Below are 26,365 nucleotides of genomic sequence, written 5' to 3' on the forward strand. Positions count from 1 at the left end.
AGGAACGGGGGTGGGGGCGGACTGGGAATGGAGCTCAGTTTGTAGAGGACTTGCCCAATATGATAAAGTCCTGGGTCTGAATCCCCAGCACTGCATAAAACTAGGTACAGTGATGAAAGTCCCCAATTCCAGTACTTGGGAGATGAAGGCAGAAATACCAGGAGTTCAAGGTCATCCTAAGCTTTATAGTAAGTTTGAGACCAGACTTCACTACAAGAAACACTGTCTCAGACTGAAGAGATGACTCAAAGGTTAAGAGCATTGCCTGCTCTTCCAGAGGTCGTGATTTCAATTCCTAGCAACCACATGGTGACTCACAACCATCTATAATGAGATCTGGTGCCCTCTTCTGGTATGCAGGCAGAACACTGTTTTTTAAACTTTTTTTAAAAATTATGTATAGAGTGTTCTGCCTGCATGTATGCCTGCAGGCCAGAAGGGTGCACCAGATCTCATTACAGATGGTTGTGAGCCACCATGTGGTTGCTGGGAACTGAACTCAGGACCACTAGAGCCATCTCTATACACAATAAAAAATCTTGGTGGGGGGAAGGAGGGGTTAGAGAGATGGCTCTGAAGTTAAGAGCTGGAGAGATTGCTCCAGAGGTCCTGAGAGTGTGGGAACTAGGAGATTTTCTTCTCAGAGTTGGTGGAGAAAATGTGATTTTGGAGACTGGAGAGATGGCCCAGCAATAAAGAGTGCTTATTGCCCTTGCAGAAGACCCTGGTTCATCTCCCAGAACCTACATCAGGTGGCTTAAAACCACCTCTAGCCAGGCAGTGGTGGCACACACCCTTAATCCCAGCATTTAAGAGGCTGAGGCAGGTGGATCTCTGGGTTCAAGGCCAGCCTGGTCTACACAGTGAGTTCCAGGACAGCCAAGACTATAGAGAAACCCTGTCTCAAAACAGAACAAAACAAAAACCCCAAAGACAGGTAGTTGTGGTGCACACCTTTAATTCCAACACTCGGGAGGCAGAGGCAGGTGGTCTCTGTGAGTTTGAGGATCTCTGAGAGTTTGAGGCCAGCCTGGTCTACAAAGCAAGTTCCAGAACAGCTAGGACTGTTTCACAGAGAAACCCTGCCTCCAAAAACCAAAACCAAACAAACAAATAAACAAACAAAAAACTCCACCTCTAATTCCAGTTCCCGGGCATCTGATGCCGTCTGGTTTACTTGGGCACCTACATGCATGTAGTGAAAATAAGCCCACACAGGTACACACATACGCATAAATTAAAAAAAAAATCTTGGGCCGGGCGGTGGTGGCGCACGCCTTTAATCCCAGCACTCGGGAGGCAGAGGCAGGCAGATCTTTGTGAGTTCGAGGCCAGCCTGGTCTACAAGAGCTAGTGCCAGGACAGGCTCCAAAGCTACAGAGAAACCCTGTCTCGAAAAAAACTAAAAAAATAATAATAATAAAATAAAAAAAAAATATTCAATCACCTACATTTGCATGTACACCAGAGGTCCAAAATTGCCAAAGAAATGTTAAGGGACTGGAGAGATGGCTCAGTGGTTAAGAGCACTGGCTGCTCTTCCAGAGGGCCCTGGATCAATTCCCAGCACCACATGGCAGCTCACGCCTGTCTGTAACTCCAGTTCCGGGGCTTCTGATACCCTCTCATAGACATATATGCAAGCAAAACATCAATGAACATTAAATAAAAATAAATTATATATAAAAAATAACCTTTAAAAAGAAATGAATATTAATTGCATTTCAAGTAAAATATTGTTTATTTCCTTATTTAACCACCATTTATATATACTAACGGTGACAAAGGCTTTGCTTACATTTTGTAGAACATGCTGGGTAGTTGTGGCACAATCCTTTAATCCCAGCCCTCAGGAGGCAGAGGCAGGTGGATCTTGGTGAGTTCAAGGCCAGCCTGGTCTACAGAGTGAGTTCCAGGACAGCCAAGGCTACACAGAGAAACCTGTCTTGGGGGGGAAAAAAGGAAATAGAAAGAAAGACACAAAGAAAAGCATTTTGTGGAACATGGCCCAGCAATATGCTTTATAATGCTCATTTGCTTCTCAATATTAGATAAACATTAGTGCAGAGGTTGACAAAACCATACAAAAAGAAGTGTGTTTGCAGTCATAGCAAAAACGAACGGCCCAAGCTGCAGAAGTCTACCAAGTCCTTTTGTTTCTTTTTAAAAAGGAATCTTTATTTTGTCATTTTGGGGGCCATGTGCCAGCCAGTATCACAAGATAAGGACAATAAGTAAAGGCACACAGAAGCAAGCGGCACCAAACAGATCTGTTTAAATTAACAAGGGACAATCTGTGCAACAGTCTCACAACCGTTGCCACATGAGGTGGACAGAGAGAAACTGTGAAGAACCCCAACACCTAGTTGCTCAGAGGTTGCTGACCAACCCCAGAATATCTCAGGGGGGCCACTTCTCCACGCCGGCGCAGGCCACCCCTGCTTGCCCGCTGTTGCCTCACAGTTGGCACTCTTCCTTGGGCGGTGCCTGCAGCTGGGGACCTAGCTGGGGACCTGGCCGGTGTGCTTTGGAGGTACTGGAAAGCACTCTGGCGGCCTACCTGCCTCTCTGCACAGTTAAAGGTCAGGGCAACTCCCACATTGCTCTTCATGATTCTGGAGGAGCCGTCGGAAGTACCATCAAAGCACCGGCCAAGGGCAATCTCCTTAGCTGTACGAGGGTCCTGGTCGGTGACAGTGTAGATACCATAATTGTGGCCCAGAGGGTCCAGGGGTGCCAGCATGGTGTACTCACTGGTGTCATTGTTGACCGCTAGGGGAAGATGGTTGACCAGATACTCATGCAGCATAGAGTTAACACTGGCTCGGTGGCAGCTGCCCTGGGGGATGACCTTCACTAGTGTGCGGTCTACGCGGTCTTGGTCATAGAGCATTCCACTGCACTTGAACTCCAAGCAGGCAGATGAGACATTTGGCTGGTCTCTGTCCCGAGTACTCTTCACATCTCGGATCCCATAGAGCTTTCCCACAGTCTGCCGGTGCGTGCCCCCCATGTTGCGGGATCGTACATTCACTTCTAGGGGTCCCACGATTTTTACCTTGATGTAGCAGGCCCTGAACTCCATTGGCTTGGGCCACCATGCCAGGTAGTCTTCAGTCCAGCTCATGGGGTCATCTTCATTGAAAGGAACTGTGTTGTAGTCATAGCGATCCCCCTCAATCTGATAGAACCTGAAGTGGGGCGCACTGGGCGGTGCCTCTTCACATGCCCGAAGGTTCTCAAAAGCGTAGATGGGCCCATTGCTCTCTTCAGCTGAGTTGGGCCTCGGCTTGGCCATACTGATTTGGAAAGCCGTCTTTTTAACACGTGGATCCTCATGGTCTGTCCGACGGTATTTAAGTTTGTTGAGGTAGGGCTGAGGGACACCGATGGCATTTGGGTTGAATTTAGGAGAAGACTCGACCGCCTCTAGTTCTTCTCCAGAAAGGCTTGCCAAGACATAGACGGAGTAAGCGTCGGGGGACTGGTCATCGCAGAAGGCAGGCAGGCAGGCCCCATTGGGGCCAGTGATGACACTGTCAAATCGGCCCCAGGCCCTGGGGTTAGACGAGAAGCCAGTTTTGGGCTCCAGGTTGATCACCGAGACTACAACCCCCTGGATTTGCTCACTAGGCAAGAACCTCTCACTCCGGTAAGTCCTCACCTTGATGAAGCACCTTCGGCTTTCAGGGACATCCAGGTTAAAGAGCCTTCTCTCACGGATCTCCATGTTGCCCACTAGAAAAGTCCTCTCTTCCCTCTTGTTCCTCCTCTGGCTTTCAAATTTGAAATCGCCTTCCTCTTCCCACAGTCCTGTGTCTGGGTTGAGCGACCAGAGTTTCATGGCTGACACATGCTCTGGCATCTTCACCTGGTTCGAGTCAAGGTGGACCTTCACCTTGCCAGCATTCAGTGACTCAGAAGTGGCCTCATCCCTGAAGTCCACCGAGAACATACCATATGTTCGAAGGGGAAGGGTGTCTCCTTCATCGTTGATGAAGTTCAGGTCACTCTGGGCAGCTGTGGCCGTGGATATATTCCGAGGATCCAGGAAGGTCACGCTGGCCTTCACCTTTCCTGTGAAAGGCTCCCCATTCTGCCTATAGAAACTTTTGGATGGAATCTCCAGTTCAGCCACAGGGTCTTCACCAACCACCTCTCCCAGGGGGATGATATTGGTTTCCATTGCTTCCAATGTGATGGGCTCTTTCCGCCGAAGCATCTTGATCTCATGGAACACGGCACTCCCCTTTCTGTTGAAGGGCAGCACTTTGGTAGTGTTGACAAACTTCTGCAGCCTGTCCACAAATGTGAGCACCAGTCTCTCTGTATCCTGGGGGATGTGGAGGGTGAACGTGCCCTTGTAGCCAGTCATGCTTACACGGTTATTCCCCATGTACACGTGGCCAAAGCGCATGGGCTCCCCATTGTCAGCAGCACTGACTCGGCCCCTAACGATGCTCCGTGTCTCTGTACACCGCTGGCAGCTGCACTCCATGGCCACTTTGGTGGGCAGCGTGTACCCACTGCACTGGATCTCCCTCTCCTCTGTTCTGGAGATGCCACAGCAGTTCTCCACGGCATCCCGGCACCGGATCCCATTGTCTTGCTGCCCTGCACAGGTCTTGATTGGGCAGCGGCCTACATCATAGTAGAAGGAGTTGGTGGCCTTCTGGAAGCAGTCGTGGGGCAGCCGGATAAGGTAGCTCTCAGGGGTTGGGTTGCAAGGACTCTCATCATGTGCTAAAGAAGAAATGGTATGGATATTAAAATACAGATTCGTGTCTGACACAGAGTACCTCAGGTCAGTGTGTTCTCTCTCTTTCCTTTCCTTTTTCTCCTCTCTCATAGAACTTTCTTGGGGGTGTGGGACTGCTACTACTGACCCTGTTTTTATTTATTTATTTATTTATTGACAGAGATTATCTGTAGCTTTGGTGCCTGTCCTGGAACCAGCTCTTGTAGACCAGGCAGACCTCAAACTCACAAAGATCTGCCTGCCTCTGCCTCCCAAGTGCTGGGATTCTGACCCTGTTTTATACATGCACGGGGAACAATAGTTACTGAGGTCAGTAGAATAGCAGTTCTCAATGGAGGGATCTTGAAAATGTGTGAAGGTGTTTTGAGATTATCAGAGAAATTGGAGGTATTGCTGGCATATCAGAGAAAGCTATTTGTGACCCATGTCTTGCAGTGCCTGGCACTCTCTACATCCTCAGTGATTTTCACACATCCCAGGAAACATTTGTTAGCTAGAAACCCTGTTTTTGTTTTCTTATTTTGTATACATGGATGTTTTGCCAGTGTGTATCTATGCCTACAGAAGTCAAAAGACTGTCCACGGAGGCCAGAATGATGGCATCGGATCCCCTGGAACTGGAGTTACAAATGGTTTTAAGTTACCATGTAGGAATAGAGCCTGGGTCCTGTGGAGAGTGCTTTTAACCACTGAGCCATCTCTGTAGCCACAGAAACCCTGTTTTAACTGGGCATGGTGATACACACTTGTAATCCTAGTACTTGGGAGGTGGAGAGAGAAGGATCATAAATTCAAGGCCATTCTTGACCATATAATGGGTTTGAGGCCAGCCTGGGCTATATAAAACCTTGTCTCAAAACACAAATAACAAAACAAACAAGCCTTGTTTAAAGTAATGGGAGTCTGGTGTTTTCCCCATGCGGCTGTCATACACTGGAGTTCTCAATACTGGAGTCAGTACCACATGACTCAATCTAAGACTCCACTTCCCTTAGCTTAGACCAGTGCCCAAAACTGTTTATCAGTTGAGCAAAACAGTGTCTTTGTAACAGTAGCATTCAAGGACTGAACCACCAGGACACCACCTCTGTACCCTTGTCAGTCACGGTCATGGTCGCTCTTGAGTAAACACAAAGATAAACTCTCTTAGTTTATCTTTCTAGTTATTGTGCCAAAGCTTTTAGCTACTGACATAGCTCTATTTCGCATTAACACTGTTTTCTCTTTAGTTCCCTTCATGTTAAACTTAAAGCAACGTACACATATCTTAGGAAAGAACGTGCAGTTGTTATCTGGGAACTGAATAGTGAAGAATCATGAAAGGACCACTGTGCTGATAGGGTGGGTGTAGCCGTGACCGTTGACACACTTCATGCCTCCTCCGCTAAGGCCCTTGGCCGTGTCTGATCTGAGGTCTGTTGCTCAATTTTCTTAGAGTCTGTGAAATAGTCCATAATTCTTCCAATGAATTTTCATTTCCTCTGTTTTGTTTTGTTTTGTTTAGGCCAATTCCTAAGATCTTCTCTCTCCCCCAACCACCACCACTTTCCAAGGACAGGCTTCATAGACCTTGGGCCTAAAGTCTTTCCCCCTCCTGTTTTCTTCTAGAAGCCAGCCTTAATCAGGTCACCCTTTCGTATAACGCATTCTCAGCTCCCTGCTTCTGTAGCCCCACGATCGGTAACACTTCTCCCTCCACACACACTGCCCCACATGATACTCGAAGATCAGGACTGTCCAACCTTCACTGCAAAGCAGGGTGAAGTAAGAAGCTTTGAAGTCAGCATGCCCAGGTCATATCTCAGACAAAAAACAGACTCTTGGGGGTCATTACAGAATATCAGTTTGGGGGCTTTATTTTGGGGGGAGGGCTGGCTTTTTGAGATAGGGTCTCATATAGTTAAAGCTAGCCTTGAACCCACTGTGTAAGAGAAGATGACCTTAGTCTCCTGATCCTCCCTCTACCTACCAAACGCTGGGAATGCATGTGCACCTGGAAGGTGTCTAATTCTATCTAATAGGGCCTGGGTTTCTATTTTAGCTACATTTTTAAAAATGAATTTCAGGGGCAAGTTGACAGAATCTCATGTAGCCAAAACTATCTCAGATTCACTATATAGCGGCCGCTGACCCTAACCTTCTGTCCCCCTACTTTCATCTTCTGGGTTTTTGTAGTTCTGGGGACTGAACCAAGGGCTTCATTTATGCTAGACAAGTGTTCTTCCAAGTGACAACCCCAGGTCCTGCATGTTTTCGTCTTGATTGAACTTTATTTACATTACACACACACACACACACACACACACATACACACACACCTCAGATGATGGTTCTGTGACAGTAAGATGTAGCTCTACACTGTATCCCAGACAGCCTGGCACTGTGCACATCATTGCAAACCCCAAGCTTTTCCTGTCTGGTGATGCTGACTGGAGTGCTCAGCCAGCCTGTTGCAGACCCAGGACCCTTGCAACCCACACGGGCTTACCGATGACCATCAGCTGGGCGACCTTGGACTTCACAGCCCCAGCATCACTCTGTGCCTTACAGAAATACTCCCCTGCCTGGTCCTGCCGCAGATTCCTCAGCACCAGCTTGCTTTCGTGCTTGTAGAGAGAGGGATCCAGCAATGTGTTGTTGTGGTACCTGTAAGGATGAAGAGGTGGAGCCCCAGCAGGTTATGGGAGGGAAGGTACACCTGAAGATGTGCCAAGAAGTAGCGAATTGGAGATGGTTCACTTTCACTTGGCCTGCCCAAGAGCACCTGTTGGCTGGGAGTTGAGAAACTGCTTTGAAGCCCCAGCCCCACCTCTTAATTGATGGGGAATCTTTAGACAACAACCTCTCTGGGTTACAGCTTCCTGCTCTCCAGCTGACCTCCCAGAACCGTTGGCATTCTGTACAAGCTAGTGGCTGTAAGTGCTCATTGGAGGGTAAAGAACTCACTCCCAGCGCTGGGGATTCTGACCTTGCTAGGGGAAGCAAGGCCGAGGAATCTTGCTGATTGGCCTAAGAACATGCGTGTTAGTACCCTAAGGTTGAGAGACATTTTGGAGCTGGGGATGGTGGCACATGCCTTTAATCTTCGCACTTGGAAGGCAGAGGTAGGTGAATCTCTGAATTTTAGCCTGCTTGGTCTACAGAGCAAGTTCCAGGAAAACAAGTGCTACAGAGAGAAACCCTATCTCAGAGAGACACACAGACAGAGAGAGAAAGAGATATTTTGGGAGAATGAGCTGAACTTTGAGGCATAAGAGGACTGGCTGGTTGTCTGGCAGCCTTCACCCTGCAGGACCCACTTGTAAATGCCATCGTTCAGATTCTGCACTAGTCACCCACGGCTGCCTTTATTCTATCAGCCATGGCTACTGTTAGAGACACAAGGCAAGCAAGCTCTGATTTCTAAGAGAGCTGGGTAGGGCAGCCAGCAGAATACCCACCAGAAGTACTTGTCGGGACTGGGTTTCCCTGTGGCCTTGCAACACAAGGACACACTCTCCCCGGCCCGCCGAGCTTTCGTCTCAGGGTTCATGACAATGTATGGAGTCTCTGGGAAAGAAAATGAGAAATGGTGTCTGGGTTTCTTATTTTGTGACAGACTCTAGAGAGCCCCTGCTTCCCCAGGGTCTTCGATGACATTGAAAGTGTATGGCGGGCTGGAGAGATAGCTCAGAGGTTAAGAGCACTGGCTGCTCTTCCAGGGGTCCTGAGTTCAGTTCCCAGCAACCATATGCTAGCTCACAGTCTATAATGAGATTTGGTGCCAGAACACTATATAAATAATAAATAAGTAAATAGATAGATAGATAAATAAATATATATATATATATATATATTTTTTAAGTGTATGGCTTTATTCTATCCCCTGCCAGTCTCCAGTGCTCCTCTAGCACCCAAAGGAACTGATCCCCAGAGGATTCCCCTCCTCCACCCTCTCCATCTGGGGCCTGCTCCCACAAACTTCTCTGGTAGCATCTGGATGGGACAATGGAGAATTCAGTGGACCTCACACCAGCCACACTTAAGTGCTGCAAAGACAGAACTAATGGCCCCACCCCCACTCATGCATTATTCATGATCTTCTGCCCCCCAGCAGAACCTTTCTTTCTTTCTTTCTTTCTTTCTTTCCTTTCTTTTTTTAATTATTATTATTCTACACCATTTCTGAGCTTCCCAAGCTTCTCTCTCTGATCTACAAACCTTTGTGGTAATTGATTATTTTAAACAAGGTGGTCAGAGACATCCTCATGCCTGGGGTGCTGGACCTACCAAAATCTCGGAGAACACTCTGTAGTGAGTCACACAACAAAGTGCAAAAGCCCTGAGGCAGGGATGGGTCTGTATTTGAGAAGCAGACAAAGAAGCCATTGTGGCTTTAAGACATTGATTCTGCATAGCAAGAATTTTAAAAGAAGAAAGATTAGGGAAAGCCAGAGGATACAGGGCCTGTGGGTTTTACACTGTGTGAGCCGGGAAAGGAGCTTTCAACCTTGCATCCCCTCCTGCCACGGGGCCCTCGGTCACCTGCCCTCACGAACTCCGCATTGACGGTGGCTGACTTCAGGCCAGTCTTGGGCATCGTGAGCACAATTGGAGCAAACTTGGTCTTGGTGATTTTCAGGATGCTCTTGCCGTCGGGACACAAGCCGGGAACCTGGAACCTCCCTCTGCTGTCTGTCCGGGTCAACATCTTTGGTGCCTTGGCCAACAGGTAGACAGTGGCCCCTGGAGCTGGGGCACCTCCAGGAAGGGAGATGGCCCCATAAAGCATGAAGTCCTGGCACATGCAGGCGTCACAGTCAGCATTCACCTGGCCCATGGGACAGGTCAGGTCACAGGCTGTGGGACAAGGAGCCAATCAGCAGAGCTTTATGGATTCTGACCCATCTTCACCCCATCCCAGCCTGTGTGTTCACACATATTTTTTTTTTCCTTATTCAACCTTTCTTAACCCTTCTAGCCCTGCCTGGACGACTAATTCCTATCTACCCTTCAGATTTAGCCAGGAAACGACATCCTCTCCTTCCTTCCTTCCTTCCTTCCTTCCTTCCTTCCTTCCTTTCTTCCTTCCTTCCTTCCTTCCTTTGTGTGTGTGTGTGTGTGTGTGTGTGTGTGTAGGATTAAACACAGGGTTTCCCTATATAGTCCTGGCTGTCCTTGTAGACTAGGTTGGTCTTGAACTCAGACATCCATCTGCCTCTGCCTCCCAACTGCTGGGATTAAAGGCACGCATCACCACTGCCCAGTTGATTTCTTTTAATTTTATGTGCATTGGTGTTTTGCCTGCATGAATATCTATGGGAGGGTGTCAGATCTTAGAGTTACAGACAATTGTGAGCTGCTACGTGGTTGCTGGGAATTGAATCGGGATCCTCTGGAAGAGCAGCCAGTGTTCCTCACCACTGAGCCGTCTCCCCAGCCCCCCCCCCCAAATCTGATTTCTTAAGCTGTGATCATTGACAATGCCCTGTGTTCACAGTTGTCCTGTAACGTCTCCCATCAGAGCAGTTGACATGCTCAGTTAGTGGTAGACTCAGTCTCACACTGACCCCCTAGCCCGTCCTTCAGGCTATTTCAGCTTCACCAACACAGAGGGCCAGTGCCCAGAGGGGGGCAGGTACCTGTGCAGGCCCGACTCACACAGAGCTGGCCTTCCTCGGAGGCCTCACTGCACAGTGACATTGTCTGTGCCAGGCAGGTGCGGGTACGGGTCTGGACCCCAGTGTGACCACAGGCAGCTGAGCACTTGCTCCAGGGCGACCAAGGACTCCAGATACGCTCTGAATCTCGTCGCAAGGACCCTATAAGATGAGAGCAGAAGTCACTCTTCCCTCTCCAGGGGACTGGGTCAGGAAGTCTGACCCCAATGCTGTTTCTTCTCTGCTGAGGGAGCACAGGTCCCTATTGGCATCATAAATCTCACTGATACGTCTATTTATTTCAATGAATTAATAATAATTTTGAGACACTCTCATGTAACTGAGACTGGCCTCCAATGTCTGATCTTCCTGCCTCTACCTTCTGAGTGCTGCAATTGTAAGGAAGCAGGCTACCGCTTGTCCAGTTTAGGTGTTACTGGAGATGAAACCAATTGTTTCGTGGATGCTAAGCTAGCACTTGACCAACTGAGCTACATCCCAGTCCTACAATAATTTTTTATCCAAATAAGGGAAGTCAAAAGTCTTGAGGAAGTAGTGTCTCTGACTTGCACAGAGGTAACATATGGGTGAAAGGTTTCTGGGTTTTTTTGGTTGGTTGGTTGGTTGGTTGGTTGGTTGGTTGGTTGGTTGGTTGGTTTGGGCCCAGCACTGTTGCCTTAGGATCTCTGTTGTCGGCAGGCCATCATCCTCCACTAGTGTGAAAACACCACATGCTCCCTGCAGGCAGGCTCCCTGGGAATTCAGGGCCTATAGTTCACAATGATCTGGAGAGCCAGACTTCTGGATAGCCTACCTCCTCACCTCTCTTCTGCGAGGCTCAGCCCTTGCTAGAGAGACTAGCTGGTCTCCCAAGACCATAAAACCGTCATAGCATCAAGGTCTGCGCCATCAGTCTGTATCGACAGGTAGAGCCCGAGGGGCAGGGTGTCCATCCAGAGTGCAGGCCTGCGGCAGATCACTTAATATCTGTACTCCCCAGTGCATGGGCGGAAAGGCATATAAAGAACACAGATTCCTGCCGGGCGGTGGTGGCGCACGCCTTTAATCCCAGCACTCGGGAGGCAGAGGCAGGCGGATCTCTGTGAGTTCGAGACCAGCCTGGTCTACAAGAGCTAGTTCCAGGACAGGCTCCAAAACCACAGAGAAACCCTGTCTCGAAAAACCAAAAAAAAAAAAAAAAAAAAAAAAAAAAGAAAAAAAAAAAAAAAGAACACAGATTCCGCAGACATGGACATGGTTCAAATCCCTGTGTAGCACTGAGCTGTGTAGCTAGTGGACTAACTGGACTTCTCAAAGCCTTGTATATCCTGCTGAGATAGCAATCCCTCAAAGGTCAGCTGTCAAGGCTGAATAATGAGGGTAGTCAGCATCTTGAACACAGACATTGTAGCCGCAGTTGGCATTTAGCAAATCTGGGCTCAACTGCTTCTTTCATTATCTTGTGTAAGCTTCATTGAAGCCCTCAGGAATAGAGGGACACACCTATAATCCCAACACTTGGAGGCCTGGGTCCGAAGATTATAGGGGCTACTTTGAGCTACATAGTAGGTTTGAGCAGTCTAAACTATGCAGTGAGACTTTATATCAAAACTTTAAAAAAAATTAAAAACTTTTAAACCCTAAAGATACATTGTTACTCTTGTTCCACATATAAGAGGCCCGTAGCTGTAATTCCCAAACAAGAGGATCATGGGTTCAAGGCCAGCCTGGGTAATTTATGAAGAGTCTCTCAAAACAAAAATACAGAAAAAAGTTTTTAAGAGGACTAGGAATGTAGCTCTGTTAAAGAGGACTTAACCAGTATATGAGGGGCCCTACGTCCAATCCCTAACACTGAAAACATGTGAGAACACAAGACTAAGAACCCCAGAATCCCGTCTAAAATACACACACAGTTGCAGCTGGGCATAGAGGTGCATGACTGCAATCTCAACATTCTGGAAAGAGGCAGGAAAGTCAGGAAGTTCAAGGATAGCCTGGGCTACATAATGTTTTCCAGGCCAACTAGGGCTAGACCATCATGTTCCCCCTCAAAAAAAGGAGGAGGAGGAAGAAAGAGAGCTGGGGGATATAGCTCATAGAATGCTTGCCACACATAAGGTAGTGGGCTGGAGACTCAGCCTCTAGGCATGCTGCCACATTGCCTAGAATCCCAGCACTCAGGAGGTGGTGCCAGCAGGAGGATCTGAAGTTCAAGGTCATTCGAAGCTACTTAGGAAGTTCAAGGTCAGCCTGGGCTACGTGAATACAGTTGCTTTAGGCTCCTTTTCACACATTTATAATCCCAGCTACTTGGGACAGAGGCAGGAAAATCACAAGTGTAAGACCTGCCTGAGCATCTTAGTAAAACCCTACCTCATTCCTTAAGAAATAAATAAAAGAGCAGAAGGCCGGAGATGTAGCTCAGTAGTAGAGGGCTCTAACATAATGTCCTAGATCCAATCCACATACCCCCAAAATAAGTAATGGAGAAATAAACAGCACAGTTATACATAGTAAGCTAGAGTTTCAAACCCCAGAAGTTAGACCCCAAGCGCCATCTTCCCTCCTGAGTCACTGGAAGTGAACCCACAGGTTGGCTGGGACAGATCTGGGGCTCTTATCACATTAATGACACTCAGCGGCTGTTAAGAGACTGGGAGTATATACAGGAATGTGCTATTCAGATCCTGGCCTCTCCTGTGCCAAGGCTGCTGGGAGGAAGGACTGGGGCCATTCAGACTCACCTGGTGGGCAGAGGAAGCGCACTGTATAATTGGAGCAGTTCTGGCCTGGTCTCTGTTCCCTGTTGAGGCACCAGAAGCCCTCACGGGGACTGCCATGAACCACCTGGCCAGTGCTGCCCGCAGGCATCCAGTCAGTGGTCCGGGCCTCTAGCCGCAGGGGACGGGCACACACACGCTCCCCATAGTAGAAGCGAATAGCATCCAATCGCTCATAGTCACCCTGCCCACCTGGGTGGTCGATGTTAAACCAAGTTGTCCACTCACCAGGACCTGAGAGACAGAGCCAGGTTGAGGAGGAACCATCCCTGAATAGCTGGTGAACTCCAGCTAGCCTTTCCTGATGCATCCCTGAGAACCCTCCCTGTTTCTGTTCAATCCCCATTTCCCACCCCCATCCAACCCCTTATTTCACCAGCAATTCTTCAGTCCCTTCTGTGCCTCACAATGTGGAGCCCTCCATTCCAGCCTCATCAGCCTGGTGGACCATGCTAGGGACTTTCTTGTCCAACCTCTCTTTCTCCCATTCTGTCCCTTTCTAACACTGTAGATGGGGTAAAGCCTTTTCCATGTGGCTTGGACCACAGCATTCTCTGGCACAAAACATCACTTAGAATATCGGTGAGACTTCTGTGTTATTTATCCACCCTCGTCTACCCCTTTTGTCCCCACCAGCTCTAGCATGTTAGCACCCCATTTCTGGAATACATCAGGCAGCTTCCTGACTCTGAACTTTCTTGTGCTGCACTCCCCTGCCGGGAGAGAGCAGCCAAGTGTCTTGTTATAGTTTCTACAGAACCCTAACATCCTCCTCAGGCTTCAGAGACTGACCTAGCAAGCTCAGTGAGGACCCCGTCCCGACCCTCCCTGCTCCAGTGAAGACTCACTGTCCGGGGAGTCAGCCGGCTTGGCAAAGGTGTTGGAGGTCCTCTTCACAGGCCGGACTCTTCTCACTGACTGGGTAAGCATTGTCTGCCTCCCTGCATAACAGAAGAAGAAGAAGAGAAGCCAGGGCTCCCAGGGTTTGGAGATGCAGAGCTGGTCTGGAGAAGTGGGGACAGCCTGAACCCTGAGCATGGCTCCAAACCCCAGGCTGTGCCACTCACTACTGTGAAACCCCAAAGGCTTTATTTCTCAGCCTGTTTCCCACAAAACACACAGCGAGGCTGACATGGAGGGCTTGCCCAACAAATGACAGTTCCCTTTCCAGTCTTGTTCTAGAAATGGAGGAGCAGCCAGGCGATGGTGGCACGCCTTTAATCCCAGCACTCAGGAGGCAGAGGCAGGCAGATCTCTGTGAATTCGAGACCAGCCTGGTCTACAGAGCTAGTTCCAGGACAGGCTCCAAAGCCACAGAGAAACCCTGTCTCGAAAACCAAAAAGAAAAAAGAAAAAAGAAATGGAGGAGCAGCTAGACTTGGTGGTACACACTTGTAATCTCAGCATCCGAGAAGTGGAGGCGGGAGGGTCAGAGGTTCAAGGACAGCCTTGTCTACATAGTAAATTCGTGGCGAGCCTGAGCTACTTGAGACCCTGTCTCAAAGAGAAAGAGAAAGAGATGGAGACACTAGATTTAGAAGTGCATGCATTTAATAATCTCAGCACTTGGGAGGCAGAGGGAAGTGGGTCTCTCAAGGCTAGATTGGCCAACCAGGCTATATAGTGATACCCCATCTCCCACCCCACCCCCTAAAATAAGAAAAAAAATGGGAAGGGGTCAGAAGGAATGGAAGGGGGACAAGAGAGGCCAATGAGAATTAATTTCATCAAGATATACCACACATATATGAAAATGACATAAGGAAAATCATTATTATGCATATTTAGTATATACTAATTTAAAATTTTTTTAGGGCCGGAGAGATTACTTGACAGATAAAGGCACTTGCCACTAAGCCTGACACCCTGAGTTCAATCCTAGGGAAAGAGAACAGACTCCCAAGTTATTCTCTGACCTCCCCACACACATACACAAAGGAATAATTACATAAATCATTACACAAATAAAAATTTAAATGGCTTTATCAGATACTTCAGGCAGCTAGTAGGTTGAGATTCCTGCTAGGGAGTCTAGATCAGTCCCAGGGGAGTTGGAACCTTGTTTTCCTTTTCTATAAAAATGGAAACACTAATTTCCCCTTCATAGGGTGCTGCTGGCTCCAGGGTCTCATGAAATGAGACAGCAATATCTCTGGAGGGGGCTGCAGACTCTGTTACCTCCTAACTAACCTTGGATAGACTGTTTAAGCCACTTGAGCTGTCCTCATAAAAAGAGGACAGTAAGAGTTCATTTATAAAATCCTCAGAACAATGCCTAGCATAAATCGTAAGCTATGTTATGATAAATAAATGTTAGCAAGATATTCTAGCTCAATGCCTGACACAAGGGGTGCCAGTCCCTTTCTCTTGACACACTGGCACTGAGAGCCACCATTCTGTAAAGGACTCGGTGAACCTACTTGGCCAGGGGTCTTCATTATTCCGACCACACCCTGAGTATGAGCAGAGGGCCTTCAGGACAGGGGCAGCCTTCTCCAGCCCTTCTCTACACACAGCTGGGTCGAGGGCTCCAGAAGCAGGAGAAAGGCGAGCAGAGGCGAAGGCAATTAACTCCCAGGCAAGGAGCCAAGTCAGAATTCTCTGTGCTGCCTAATTGGGGTGATGGGAGCCCTTTTAATCAACATAATCTGATTTCCCCTCAAATGGCTGAATGTTAATCATCCTCACAAACAGCAGCTGCCAAGGTAGAAAGGGCGAGGCAGGAGGCGGGCATTCACGGCGCACTGGCTCTGTGCAGGAGCTGCCTTTGTTCCTGCATCTGTGGTCACGAGCCTGCGGGGCATGTGAGGGGTTGTGAGCAGTTTTTGCATTAGCAGCGTGATTAGAAATGAGAAGAGGCCAGGGAGACGGGAGAGGGAGAGTTCTCCATAGGGGTGCAGACACCTCAGGCAGTCAGCGGCTCTACCGGGCATCTTCTTTCTGATCTTTGGGTCACCTCTGGGAGCAGAGGACAAGGAAACCAGGACAGGTTCTGGTGTGTCCATCAAACTTGGCTTCGGGGTATATAGGAAACTGGGTTTTTAGGGCCAGAAGTATTTTCATGCAACTGAAAACAGACCAGCCCCAAACCTGCTTCTGAGAACTCTATGTTTCCCCAGTGACTCCACTCTACTTTGGCTGCCAGGAAGCTCAGAGCTAAATTTGGTGCATGGGGGCAGAAACTTTCCTAACTTTTTTCTTCCTCCCCATGTGTAACTATTCATCCTGGACCTCTGGTTCTGTTCTGTGAACTTTAATACTAAGTACGATCTCAGAGTTGAGGTAGGAACAGAGTATAAGCTATCAATCAATCTCAAGTCTTCAGGCCAGGCAGATGTGTAATTGGGTCCCAGAAGAGAAACGACTTCACTGCGGCAGGAAGAAGCTATGGGAGCAAGCTGAGACTTAGTGCGTACCGAGCACAGTGGTGAACTCCAGGACCAGGAAAGAGAGTACCCAGATCTTGGTTGCTGCCATCTTTCCCTCAGGCCACGTAGAAATGTCACAGAGAGGTGATGCTGCTTCACCAAGTTGGACCTGTGGTTCCCCAGGGTTGTCTCATAGAGCCAGTGATCTACAAAGAAGCAAAGGGAATCATAACCCACATTTCTGGGTCACTGCTTTTTGGGTTGCTTGCTTGTTTTTGTTTTTGTCTTTTTTGAGACACGGTCTCCTGTAGGCCAGGCTGGCATCAACTTCAGTGTGCACACAAGAATGACCTTGACCTTCTGATTCTCCAGCCTCCATCTTCTGCACACTACCAACCAAACTCCATTCCAAGCCCGAGTCACATCTCTCGCGGCTCCAGGGTGAAGATAGATAGAATGGAGTCTCGCTGAAGTGACATCTGCTTGAACAGCCACACTGACCTGTCTGGGAGATGTGGAACTGTGCCAGGTTCCACAGCAGACAGGCCGTACAGGAGAACAGAGATAAAGAAGGTCCTTGACAGTAAAGGGGGCCTGGCTTCCCTCCAGCAGCTGCTGGGTAACTTACTGACCACTTTCAAGACCCAGGCTTTTGTTCTGCAACCCTTTGACGGGGCTCATAGCTTTGAATAGGTTTATCTACGAAGGCCATGCAGTCCTGGCCCCAGCAACAGTAGACCCTCCTACAGGAGACAGGCAGGCTGAGAGTCACCCATGCCTCAGTCGCACCACCTCCAAGAACACATTCCCAGATGTGCACGAGCCACAGCTGGAACCCATTCTGGCCTGTTTGTTTTCGACCTGGCTAGGAACACCATAGCCAGGAGCCAGCTAAAGGGAACTGGATGGGGTGCATAGTGCGAACCCAGGGTTCCCAATAACTGGGAACATAGAGTCAGGGCTGCAGGACTGGGGAGAGGTAAACATGCCCAGACATAATGTCAAAGAATGGGTATGGTGGCCTGGACTCCTCTTGGCTGGATATCTTTCCCCTGTAGTTAGAACCAACCCAGAATCTGATCTAAAAAAAATCTTCCCCTCCAGCTGCGTATGATGACTTATACCTATAATCCCAGCCCTTGGGAGACTGAGGCAGATATGGCTGTGAGCTGGAGGCCAGCTTGGGCTATTACAGTGAGTTCCAGAACAGCCTTAGGTACAGAGCAAGACTTTGTTTATTTATTTTTAAAGTTACCTTCAAACACCAAATCCGGTGGTGAAAGAAAGGGAAGAAAACGTCTCCTTTCTGGAAGAAAAGAGACAAACAAATCCACAGCGCAGACTGTCTAGCCTTGAAACCGCTGTACCAGTTAGTTCAGGCTATTCCAAGCTCCCGGGCTCTGAGCATGCCTGCAAAGCCAGAGCCAGCTCCAAGGTTGTCAGAGAGGCCAGGTTGGCTTGAGGCACCTTGTGGAAAAGCCATTTCCCATCTGGCAGCCAACAGAGAGTCTCTCTATATCCCACCATTTCCTCCCAGTAGGCCTGACACTCAGGCTCCCCAACCGATGCTCGCCGGAGCTCCTGGACAGTGCACAGTGGCCGTCCACAGAAGGAAAAGGTACAGAGACCAAGACAAGGCCATGGGGTGGGGGGTGACTTCAGGTGGGCAGGACCGAGGAAAGACTTGGATAATAAGGGGCAAAAGAGGAATGTCGAACAGAAAGGGGGATCTTTTGTGGGAGATGGGGTGGTCATCCAGCAAAGAAAGAACAAGGAGGTGTCTAGGGATGGGGGTAGGAGCAGAGCCAGGCAGTGAAATACAGGGCTGGGGTAAGAGGGTTGGAGCTCACCGTGTCCTGAATAAGGCTTTTAGCTGGGGGTCCAAGTCTTCTTCACCTCTCCAGCCGTCCAGCCGCAGGCCCTTATATAGCACAGCTGGTGGCTCAGCCCGTGGCAGCCAGCCACGGGAAGAAGCAAGGAAACCAGATCTGAGCATGAGGCTCCCTCCCTTTCCCCACATCCCCAGCAGCTCACAGGGGCAAGAATTTAGCATCAAGATCCTTGGGAATGTGAGGGCGGGGTGGGGAACGATGCCATAGAGCAGTGATGGCCCAAGTGGGCCATAGCCTGAGCATAACAGTCTATATATCAGAGAAACAGGGGTCAGGAGGAAGGCTGGACATAGGACCCAGTCCTGGGAAAAAGCCAAAGGGAATTCTCCATCTGGGCAGCATTTCATAGCTTGGGATGGTGTGTGCTCGCCTAATCTTGGTCTGCTGATCCCCCACATTCCCCAGCTGGCCAGCCCATGCACGACAGGATCTTAGCACATACTCCAGGAGTCTCTTAGGCACACAGGTCACCTCGTCTCTATGGATGAGGGTGTCTGGTCTGAGCTGGGCAATGACTCAGCTTCTTTGGCCTTTGAAGGAGCACTCAGGGACCCTCAGAAGAGATGAGGGACAAAGAGTCCGGGGTACAGGATATCAATTGGTAAGAACAGTTCATCTTTACCCCTCCCCACTTTCATTTGTGTGCCTCCCTGCACTCCCTGAGTCCAGAGAGATGCAGGAAGTGAACTGCTTTGAAATCCTGCCAGGTGTGTGTGTGTGTGCATGCACACATGTGTGCACGTGCACGTGCACGTGTGCATGTCTGTCTACCAGCAAGTCTTACCCACATGTGAGTGACTAAGCAACTGCCTGTACGGTAGAGCTTCTTCCAGCTTCAGCCTGAGGATGCCTGTTGTCTTAGGCTGTGCCTATCTAACTTTAGCATCATAAGAAACAGCTAGAAGGGAATGAGGATGTATTGCCATTGGTAGAGCACTTACGCAACCTGAAAAAAAACCCCTGAGTTCCATCTACATAAACCAGGTGCGGTGGTACATACCTGTAATCACAGAACCTGGGAGATGGAGGCAGGACAATCAGGAATACAAGATCATCCTCAGCTATACAGAGAGTTTGAAGCCAGCCTGGGCTACATGAGACCCTGCCTCAAACAAAACAAAACAAAACAAAAAACACTACTAAAATCTAGGCTACTAAAATCTAGGCATGTGGGAACTGAAGGCTGGAGAGATGGCTCAAAGCTTACAAGCACTTACTGCTCTTCCAGAAGACTTATATTCAGTTCCCAGCATCCAAATCAGGAAGTTCATAACCAACTGTAATCCCAATTCTAGGTGGGTATCCAACACCCTCTGACTCCCATGAACACCAGGCATGCACATGGTACACACATACTCATGCAGAAGAAACCAGGTTTCTTAGCCCCACACCCAGACTTTCTGACTCAGTAGAACACGAGACTTGGCTTTGCAATGGAGCCAGTGGTCCGCAGACTGCATTCCGAGAAGAACTGGTTGAGAAGGTAGAACCATGGCTGGAAGTAGAAGATGCAAAGGGAGTCTCCTGAGTCCTGCCTCAGATCACAGCCTCATCCAACTGGCCTGGCCTCCCTGATGGCCTCTATGCCATCACTCAGAGGTGGAGGCCTGTACATACAGCTGTCCACAAGGTCACTCCACAAAGCCTGACTGAACCCTTCTTCATGGCAGGAGGCGAGCTTGGCTGGGCAGTGGGAAGCCACAAGAAGGATGTTGGGTTCGTCGCATTTCTCATCGCTAAACCAGGATAAGAACAACAGGAGAGAACGGGTTTATTTTGGCTCACAGTATAAGGATACACAGTCCGTCATGGCAGAAAAGTCATGGCAATAGAAACTTGAGGAGGCTTGTCAGATCACACCCACAGTCAGGAAGCAGAGAGAGGTGGCAGCTACTGCTTAGCCCACTTCTTTATTTAGTCCAGGATCCTGCCACAGAACAGTACCGCTCACATTCAGTGAATGTGGGTCTTCTTACCTCACTTCCAAAACTTTCTTAGACACATGCCCAGAGACTTAGTGATTTCAGATCCTTACAATCAGTATTACTCACCACTGACATAACTGCACTCAGAGGAAAGAGCATCTCATGGGCCCGTTCCCACAATGCATCAGTTCAGATCCTCTTGTCAGGTTTGTGTGGGCGCACGTGCTCAAGTCTGCTTGTATCTGCCTTTCTCCGTGTGTAAACAGAAACCTGGTTTCTCATCCGGGACAGGGGCTGAAAGGAAGGGCAGAGAGAGGATGCTGAGCAGCAATGGCTCTGGAGTTGACATGGGACACAGGTCTGTTTGCTCTTTCTTTTCTGTTCTTTCCTTTTCTTTTCTTCTTCCCTTTTTTCTTTCTCTGTTTTTCCAATACAGGGTTTCTCTGTAGCTTTGGAACCTATCCTAGAACTGGCTCTTGTAGACCAGGCTGGCCTTGAAGTCACAGAGGTCTGCCTGCCTCTGCCTCCCGATTGCTGGGATTAAAGGCATGTGCCACCACCACCCGGCCTTTGGCTTTTTATTATGGGGCCTGTTTTCCAATCCAGGACCCAGCCCTTAGCCAACAGGCCCTGTAGTTGTAGCTGGCCCCAGTCTGGCCCAACTCATCAGAGTCAATCCATGAAGCGGCTTCAACTAAGGCTTGGTGGTTTTGCTTTGCTTGTTGTTGTTTTGTTTTTTGAGAAAGGGTCTCGTGGCAACCTCAAACTGGCCTCAAACCTGGCCCCAGATGACCTTGAATTTCTGATCCTGCTACCACACCTCCAGAATGCTGCAGTTACAAGAGTGTGCCAGGCTGGGTTTATGCAGTGCTAGGACTCAACTCCAACACCTGGCGTGTCCTTCACCACGTCCTCAGTCCTCACTCAGCTCAGGCTGTGCTAGCAGATGTATGAAACTGGTAAAGCCCAGGCGAACGGGTCTGGGGAATAGACAGACAGGCAGAGAGAGAGAGAGACTGAGCTATAATAACTAAAATAAAGGACAGGAGTAACATAAGAGCCTGGGCTTCAAAGATCTAGACCTAGTCCTGGAACTTTCTGATTCGTGAACTTGGACTAGCAACATCCCAGGTAATCCTAGGCCTCAGTATCTCCAACCTTGCCTTAAGAGTTTGGGGCTGAGTGAGCTCCCTGCCTCCCCACATACACACCCCAGGCAGCTCTAGGCTAGCTAGGTCTGTTGACACATGGAGACATAGCAGGCAGGAGAGCACAGAAGAAATGGCCCTTCGGGGCATGCTGTGGGGCAGGAGGCTGGCTAGAAAAGCGGAAAGACTGCTGAGGTTGGTAAGACAGGTAAGATGTACCAACAAGGTAAGACCGATGGCAGAGGAAGGCATAGGCTCCCCGAGTTTTAATCCAGCCCTGCTGTTTGGGTCCCCCTAGCTCCTGCCCTGCTCTTCTCCAATGTTCCCATCAGTCTCTTCTCAAGTGCAATTGAATTGTGAGCTATATACAGCTGGACTTGGGGGATCTGAGCATTTCCAAGCCTCTCATCCAAGATCCCCCTCTGATGAAGAGGCCGCTGCTCCCTCAGCCAGGACCCCAGAACAGACAGGGCTTGGGAGGCAGCCATAGGCCTGTACTACGCAAGGCTTGGCCTGAATGGACCCCAGAACAGACAGGGCTTGGGAGGCAGCCATAGGCCTGTACTATGCAAGGCCTGGCCTGGATGGATCAGCCATCTGGGACGTCTGCAGGCCAAGCTTGTCGGCAAACAGCTTCAATCCCCTGCCTGGGACACACTGGAAATTCATTCATCACCCCCACTCCTGCCCAGGCAGGAGAAGAGTTTGGGGCCCAGCTTAGCTGGCCTTCTGGGGCCAAAACCCTTGGTCAAGGATCTCCACTCTGCTGTTGGGAAAGGAGCTCGGCAGGGAAGGTGGGGTGGGCTGATCCTGATGACTCCAGAAGAAGTTGTTGTCTGTCTCTAACACTCTTTGACAACACCACCACCTCTTCCACCACCACCACCACCGTGACCATGGTTGTTCTCCTGTGGCCTGAAGAGTCTTTACAGACCCAGGCAGATCTTCAGGTAAGCCAAATCACTATTTGCCTGAAAGTGACCTTGAACCCCTGTGTCTCTTGCCACTGCCTCCCAAATGCTAGGAGTAGAGATATGCACCTCCACACCCCGACTGTATGGCACAAACCCAGGGCTCCATGCATGCAATGTGAGCATTCCATCATCTGAAATGTTCCCAGCCCTTACTTTATTTTTTGAGATGGGGGGTCTCACACTGTAACTCAGGCTGGCTCTGGAGTTGTATCAACCTTCTTGACCCTGGTTCCAAAGTGCTGGGATTACAGGCATATACCTTCATGCTTGTCATATTAGATGCGGGTACACGGACCTGTCTTCAGAATGGTTCTCTCCATGTCCTAACTGCTTCCTTTGTGATGGTTCTAAGTCCAAGGAGCTTGTGCCAGTCTGCATTTTTCAAACATGGCTTCCATTACATCACTCACTCTTTTTCATTTCCTTTTTTTTTCCATGACAATGTTTCTCTGTGTAGCCCTAGCTGTCATGGAATTCGCTCTGTAGACCAGGCTGGACTTGAACTCAGATCCACCTGCCTCTGTCTCCTAGGTGCTGGGATCAAAGGCATGTACCACCACACCCGGCTCCATCACCCATTCTTGTACTAAGTGATTCCACTACTCCACATCAAGATGTAGAACTGAATTTCTCTCACCTTGAGTTTCAGGTGGTCTCACAACCTCCATGACATACAGCTACCACTCTTGAGTCATTCACTGTAGTCCCATGATTCCCAACCTTCCTAATGTTGCAACCTTTTAATATGGTTCCTCATGTTGCAGTGACCCCCAACCATAAAATGATTGTCATTGCTACGTCATAACTGTAATTTGCTACTGTTATGAATCATAATATAAATATCTGTTTCCTGGTGGTTGGAGGCAACTCCTTTGAAGATAGGTCATGGTCCACAGCTTGAGAACCACGGCTCTAGGGAAACCCAGCTGCTATAAGAAGTCAAGTCTTGGGGGCTGGAGAGATGGCTCAGAGGTTAAGAGCATTGCCTGCTCTTCCAAAGGTCCTGAGTTTAATTCCCAGCAACCACATGGTGGCTCACAACCATCTGTAAAGGGGTCTAGTGCCCTCTTCTGGCCTGTAGGCATACACACAGACAGAATATTGTCTACATAATAAATAAATAAATATTTTTAAAAAAAGAAGTCAAGTCTTATTCCCATGAGACCACTGTACTAGAGAAACCTAGTGCAGCAGCTCTGGTCAACAGCTCCCACTGAGCCCAGCTTCCAGCTGTCACCAGCAAGGCTGCAGACATCTGAGTGATGCTGTCTCAGGTCCTCTATAGCAGCTCAGCCATCAGCAGAGTGTCATTAAATAGTCTTAGTCAAAGCCTCAAAGAACACATTCGGAACTGGTCCCAGTATCCATGTAGACACCTGCACTCACATGCATATAGCCACTGGCAGATATATTCACACATACATATAGTTCAAAATAAAAATGAATCTTAGGGGTTGGAGAGATGGCTCAGCAGTTAAAAGCACTCATTGCTCTTCCAGAGGACCCTGGTTTAATTCCCAGCACCTACATGGCAGCTAACAACTGTCTGTAACTCCAAGATTTGATATCCTCACATAGATATACATGCGGGCAAAACATCGATGCACATAAAATAAAAATAAATATTTTTTAAAAAAATAATTTTAAAAATTTAAGGGCCTAGAGAGATGGCTCAGTGGTTGAGAGTATTGCTGTTCTTGCAGAGGGCCTGAGTTTGATTCCCAGTTCCCACATAGCAGCTCACCACCATCTAGAACTCTAGTCCCAGGGACTTGACACTCTCTTCTGTTCTCTGAGGGCACCAAGCACTCATGTGACACACAGACATAAATGCAGGCAAAACATGCATATGCATTAAATACATTAAAAAGTTTTAGAACTGTAGGAGTTTCTACAATTGGGGCTGGAGAGATGACTCAGTGGCCAAGAGTGCCTGCCAATCTTGCAGAAGACGAAGTTCAGTTCCCAGAACCCCATCAACTGCCTGTCACTCCAATTCCAGGGCATCCAATACTCTCTTCTCGACTCTTTGGGTCTACATGTAGCATACACTCACACAAACATACAGATATACACATATTAAATAAATATTTAAAAAAAAGCAAAAGAGGGCTGGAGAGATGGCTCAGCGGTTAAGAGCATTGCCTGCTCTTCCAAAGGTCCTGAGTTCAATTCCCGGCAACCACATGGTGGCTCACAACCATCTGTAATGAGGTCTGGTGCCCTCTTCTGGCCTGCAGGCATACATGTAGAAAGAATATTGTATACATAATAAATAAATATTTTTTTAAAAAAAAGCAAAAGAACTGAATTGTTTACAAAGTCAAAGAATATTCAAAAGAACTGAATTGTTTATAATGTCAAAGAATATTCAAAACAGAGGAAGGAAGGAAAGAACACTAGGGTTGTCCAGTTAAGTCCTATATGAAATCTTGAGCTGCCGAGTCTGTGGGGCATAATAAAATGGTTATCATTTTAGGCAGTGAAACTTGGGTCATTTGTTCCACAGTGACAGTACCTGGAACAGATGGTGACTCCATGTCATCTCTCCCAAGTCATTTCTGGACCCCTTCTTGTATATCCCAGCTCTCTCAAGCAATTGTTCCATTTAAATGTCCTAGAAAAGAGAGTTGGGGAGATGGCTCTGAGTTAAGAGCGTGACTGCTTTTGCAGAGGACGTGTGTTGGGTTCCCAGCACATTGTCCCTCAGGGTCCCGTGTTTCTCCTGCAGTTTGTTTGCCTCCTGTGAGGAGATTCAGTCTGTTTGCCTGCATCTCTCTCAGTATATCTTTCCCCAAACACAGAGACTCTTCCAAGAATACAGGCTCAGTGTCTCCAGATTTGCGAGATTTCCTCAATGCCTGTGGAGGTAGGACTTGGCCCAGGCACCTACCCATTCCTCTGAGAGCTCTTCCTCACAGCCCCAAGCAAAGCCAATGGTCCCCCTTCTGCTCCAGAGTCCCTAAGCACACTCCCCCAGAACTGCAATCACATTCTACTGGCGTCGTTTTTCTTGCTCAGCCCTCTGTGGTGAGAGGCCTACAGGAGAAAGCTTGTTGGTCTAGTTTCTCATTCTTGGCATTTTAGTACCCAGAAAGCACAGAATGTGTGTGGAGTGGGCCTGGCCTCTCACACGCCCACAGAAATAGCCCATGGACCATGGCTCACACTACTGTGTTCTCTGCCCTCCCCAGAGTACCGTGTAAACCAAACCTAACAGACCCACAGGCTTCCCTCAAGTCATTCTAGGGCCTTCCTCTGTCTCAGGAGAGGCTTGTGCTCATCCTGAAGATAGAGATAGCCCAGGATACAGGGTGTGGATGACCAGTAGTTGACTCCCTGTAGACCCCTGCATCCTCAATAACAAGGATGTTCCCTCCTCTTCTCTGTACTCTCTGGCTCTGGCATGAATTTTGTTGGCGCCATTGGACTTTTAATATTTTCCATTCATTGCTGTTAGACAACATTTCACCTCAAAAATGCTTCCTCCCCCTCACCAAAGGGCGTGCCTTTGCAAAGAGGAACCCAGGATTGAACCAGCAGCTCTGACCTACCCACACTCTAGGCCTCGGAGAAGTCACAGCCTAGCCCTAGAAAAAGAGGTGACAGAAATGTCTTCCTAGCTAATGGAGTGAGTTCTTAGGCTGCCTGGGGCTTCATGGTCCCATAAGAAACATAAGTTCTGTAACTCTGTTCAACCTGAGGTCCCAGTCCCATCCTTACATCTATTCTCTGGCCTTGGCCAAGTGGTTCTGCTTCCGAGAGCTGCATCTGTCTCCTGGGGAGAACCACAGTGCTTATTTTGCCTGGCACTTGTGAGGCCCTCAGACTATATGTTTGGGTCCCCGAGAAGCTGCGATAAGCACTCAGAGGGCTG

General features: G+C 48.7%; 1 protein-coding gene across 2 annotated transcripts; it reads right to left on the reverse strand.

The window, feature by feature from the left end:
• Positions 1 to 1,745: 1,745 nt before the first annotated feature.
• Cilp (cartilage intermediate layer protein) lies at positions 1,746 to 18,506 on the reverse strand. 2 transcript variants are annotated; one of them, XM_075965464.1, is made up of 9 exons: positions 18,400 to 18,506; positions 16,598 to 16,755; positions 14,030 to 14,122; positions 13,146 to 13,415; positions 10,381 to 10,560; positions 9,284 to 9,598; positions 8,200 to 8,308; positions 7,248 to 7,405; positions 1,746 to 4,743 (listed from the first exon to the last, which is right to left on the reverse strand). In XM_075965464.1, exons 2-9 carry the CDS (start codon positions 16,656 to 16,658, stop codon positions 2,363 to 2,365), a joined length of 3,567 nt encoding a protein of 1,188 aa, XP_075821579.1. In that variant the 5' UTR covers positions 16,659 to 16,755; positions 18,400 to 18,506; the 3' UTR covers positions 1,746 to 2,362. The 2 variants fall into 2 exon arrangements, with proteins under 2 accessions (XP_075821579.1, XP_075821580.1); XM_075965465.1 differs by lacking the exon at positions 13,146 to 13,415.
• Between the last annotated feature and the right edge of the window lie 7,859 nt (positions 18,507 to 26,365).

The sequence above is a fragment of the Microtus pennsylvanicus genome, chromosome 3 (genome assembly GCF_037038515.1).
Source record: "Microtus pennsylvanicus isolate mMicPen1 chromosome 3, mMicPen1.hap1, whole genome shotgun sequence".
NCBI lineage: Eukaryota > Metazoa > Chordata > Mammalia > Rodentia > Cricetidae > Microtus > Microtus pennsylvanicus.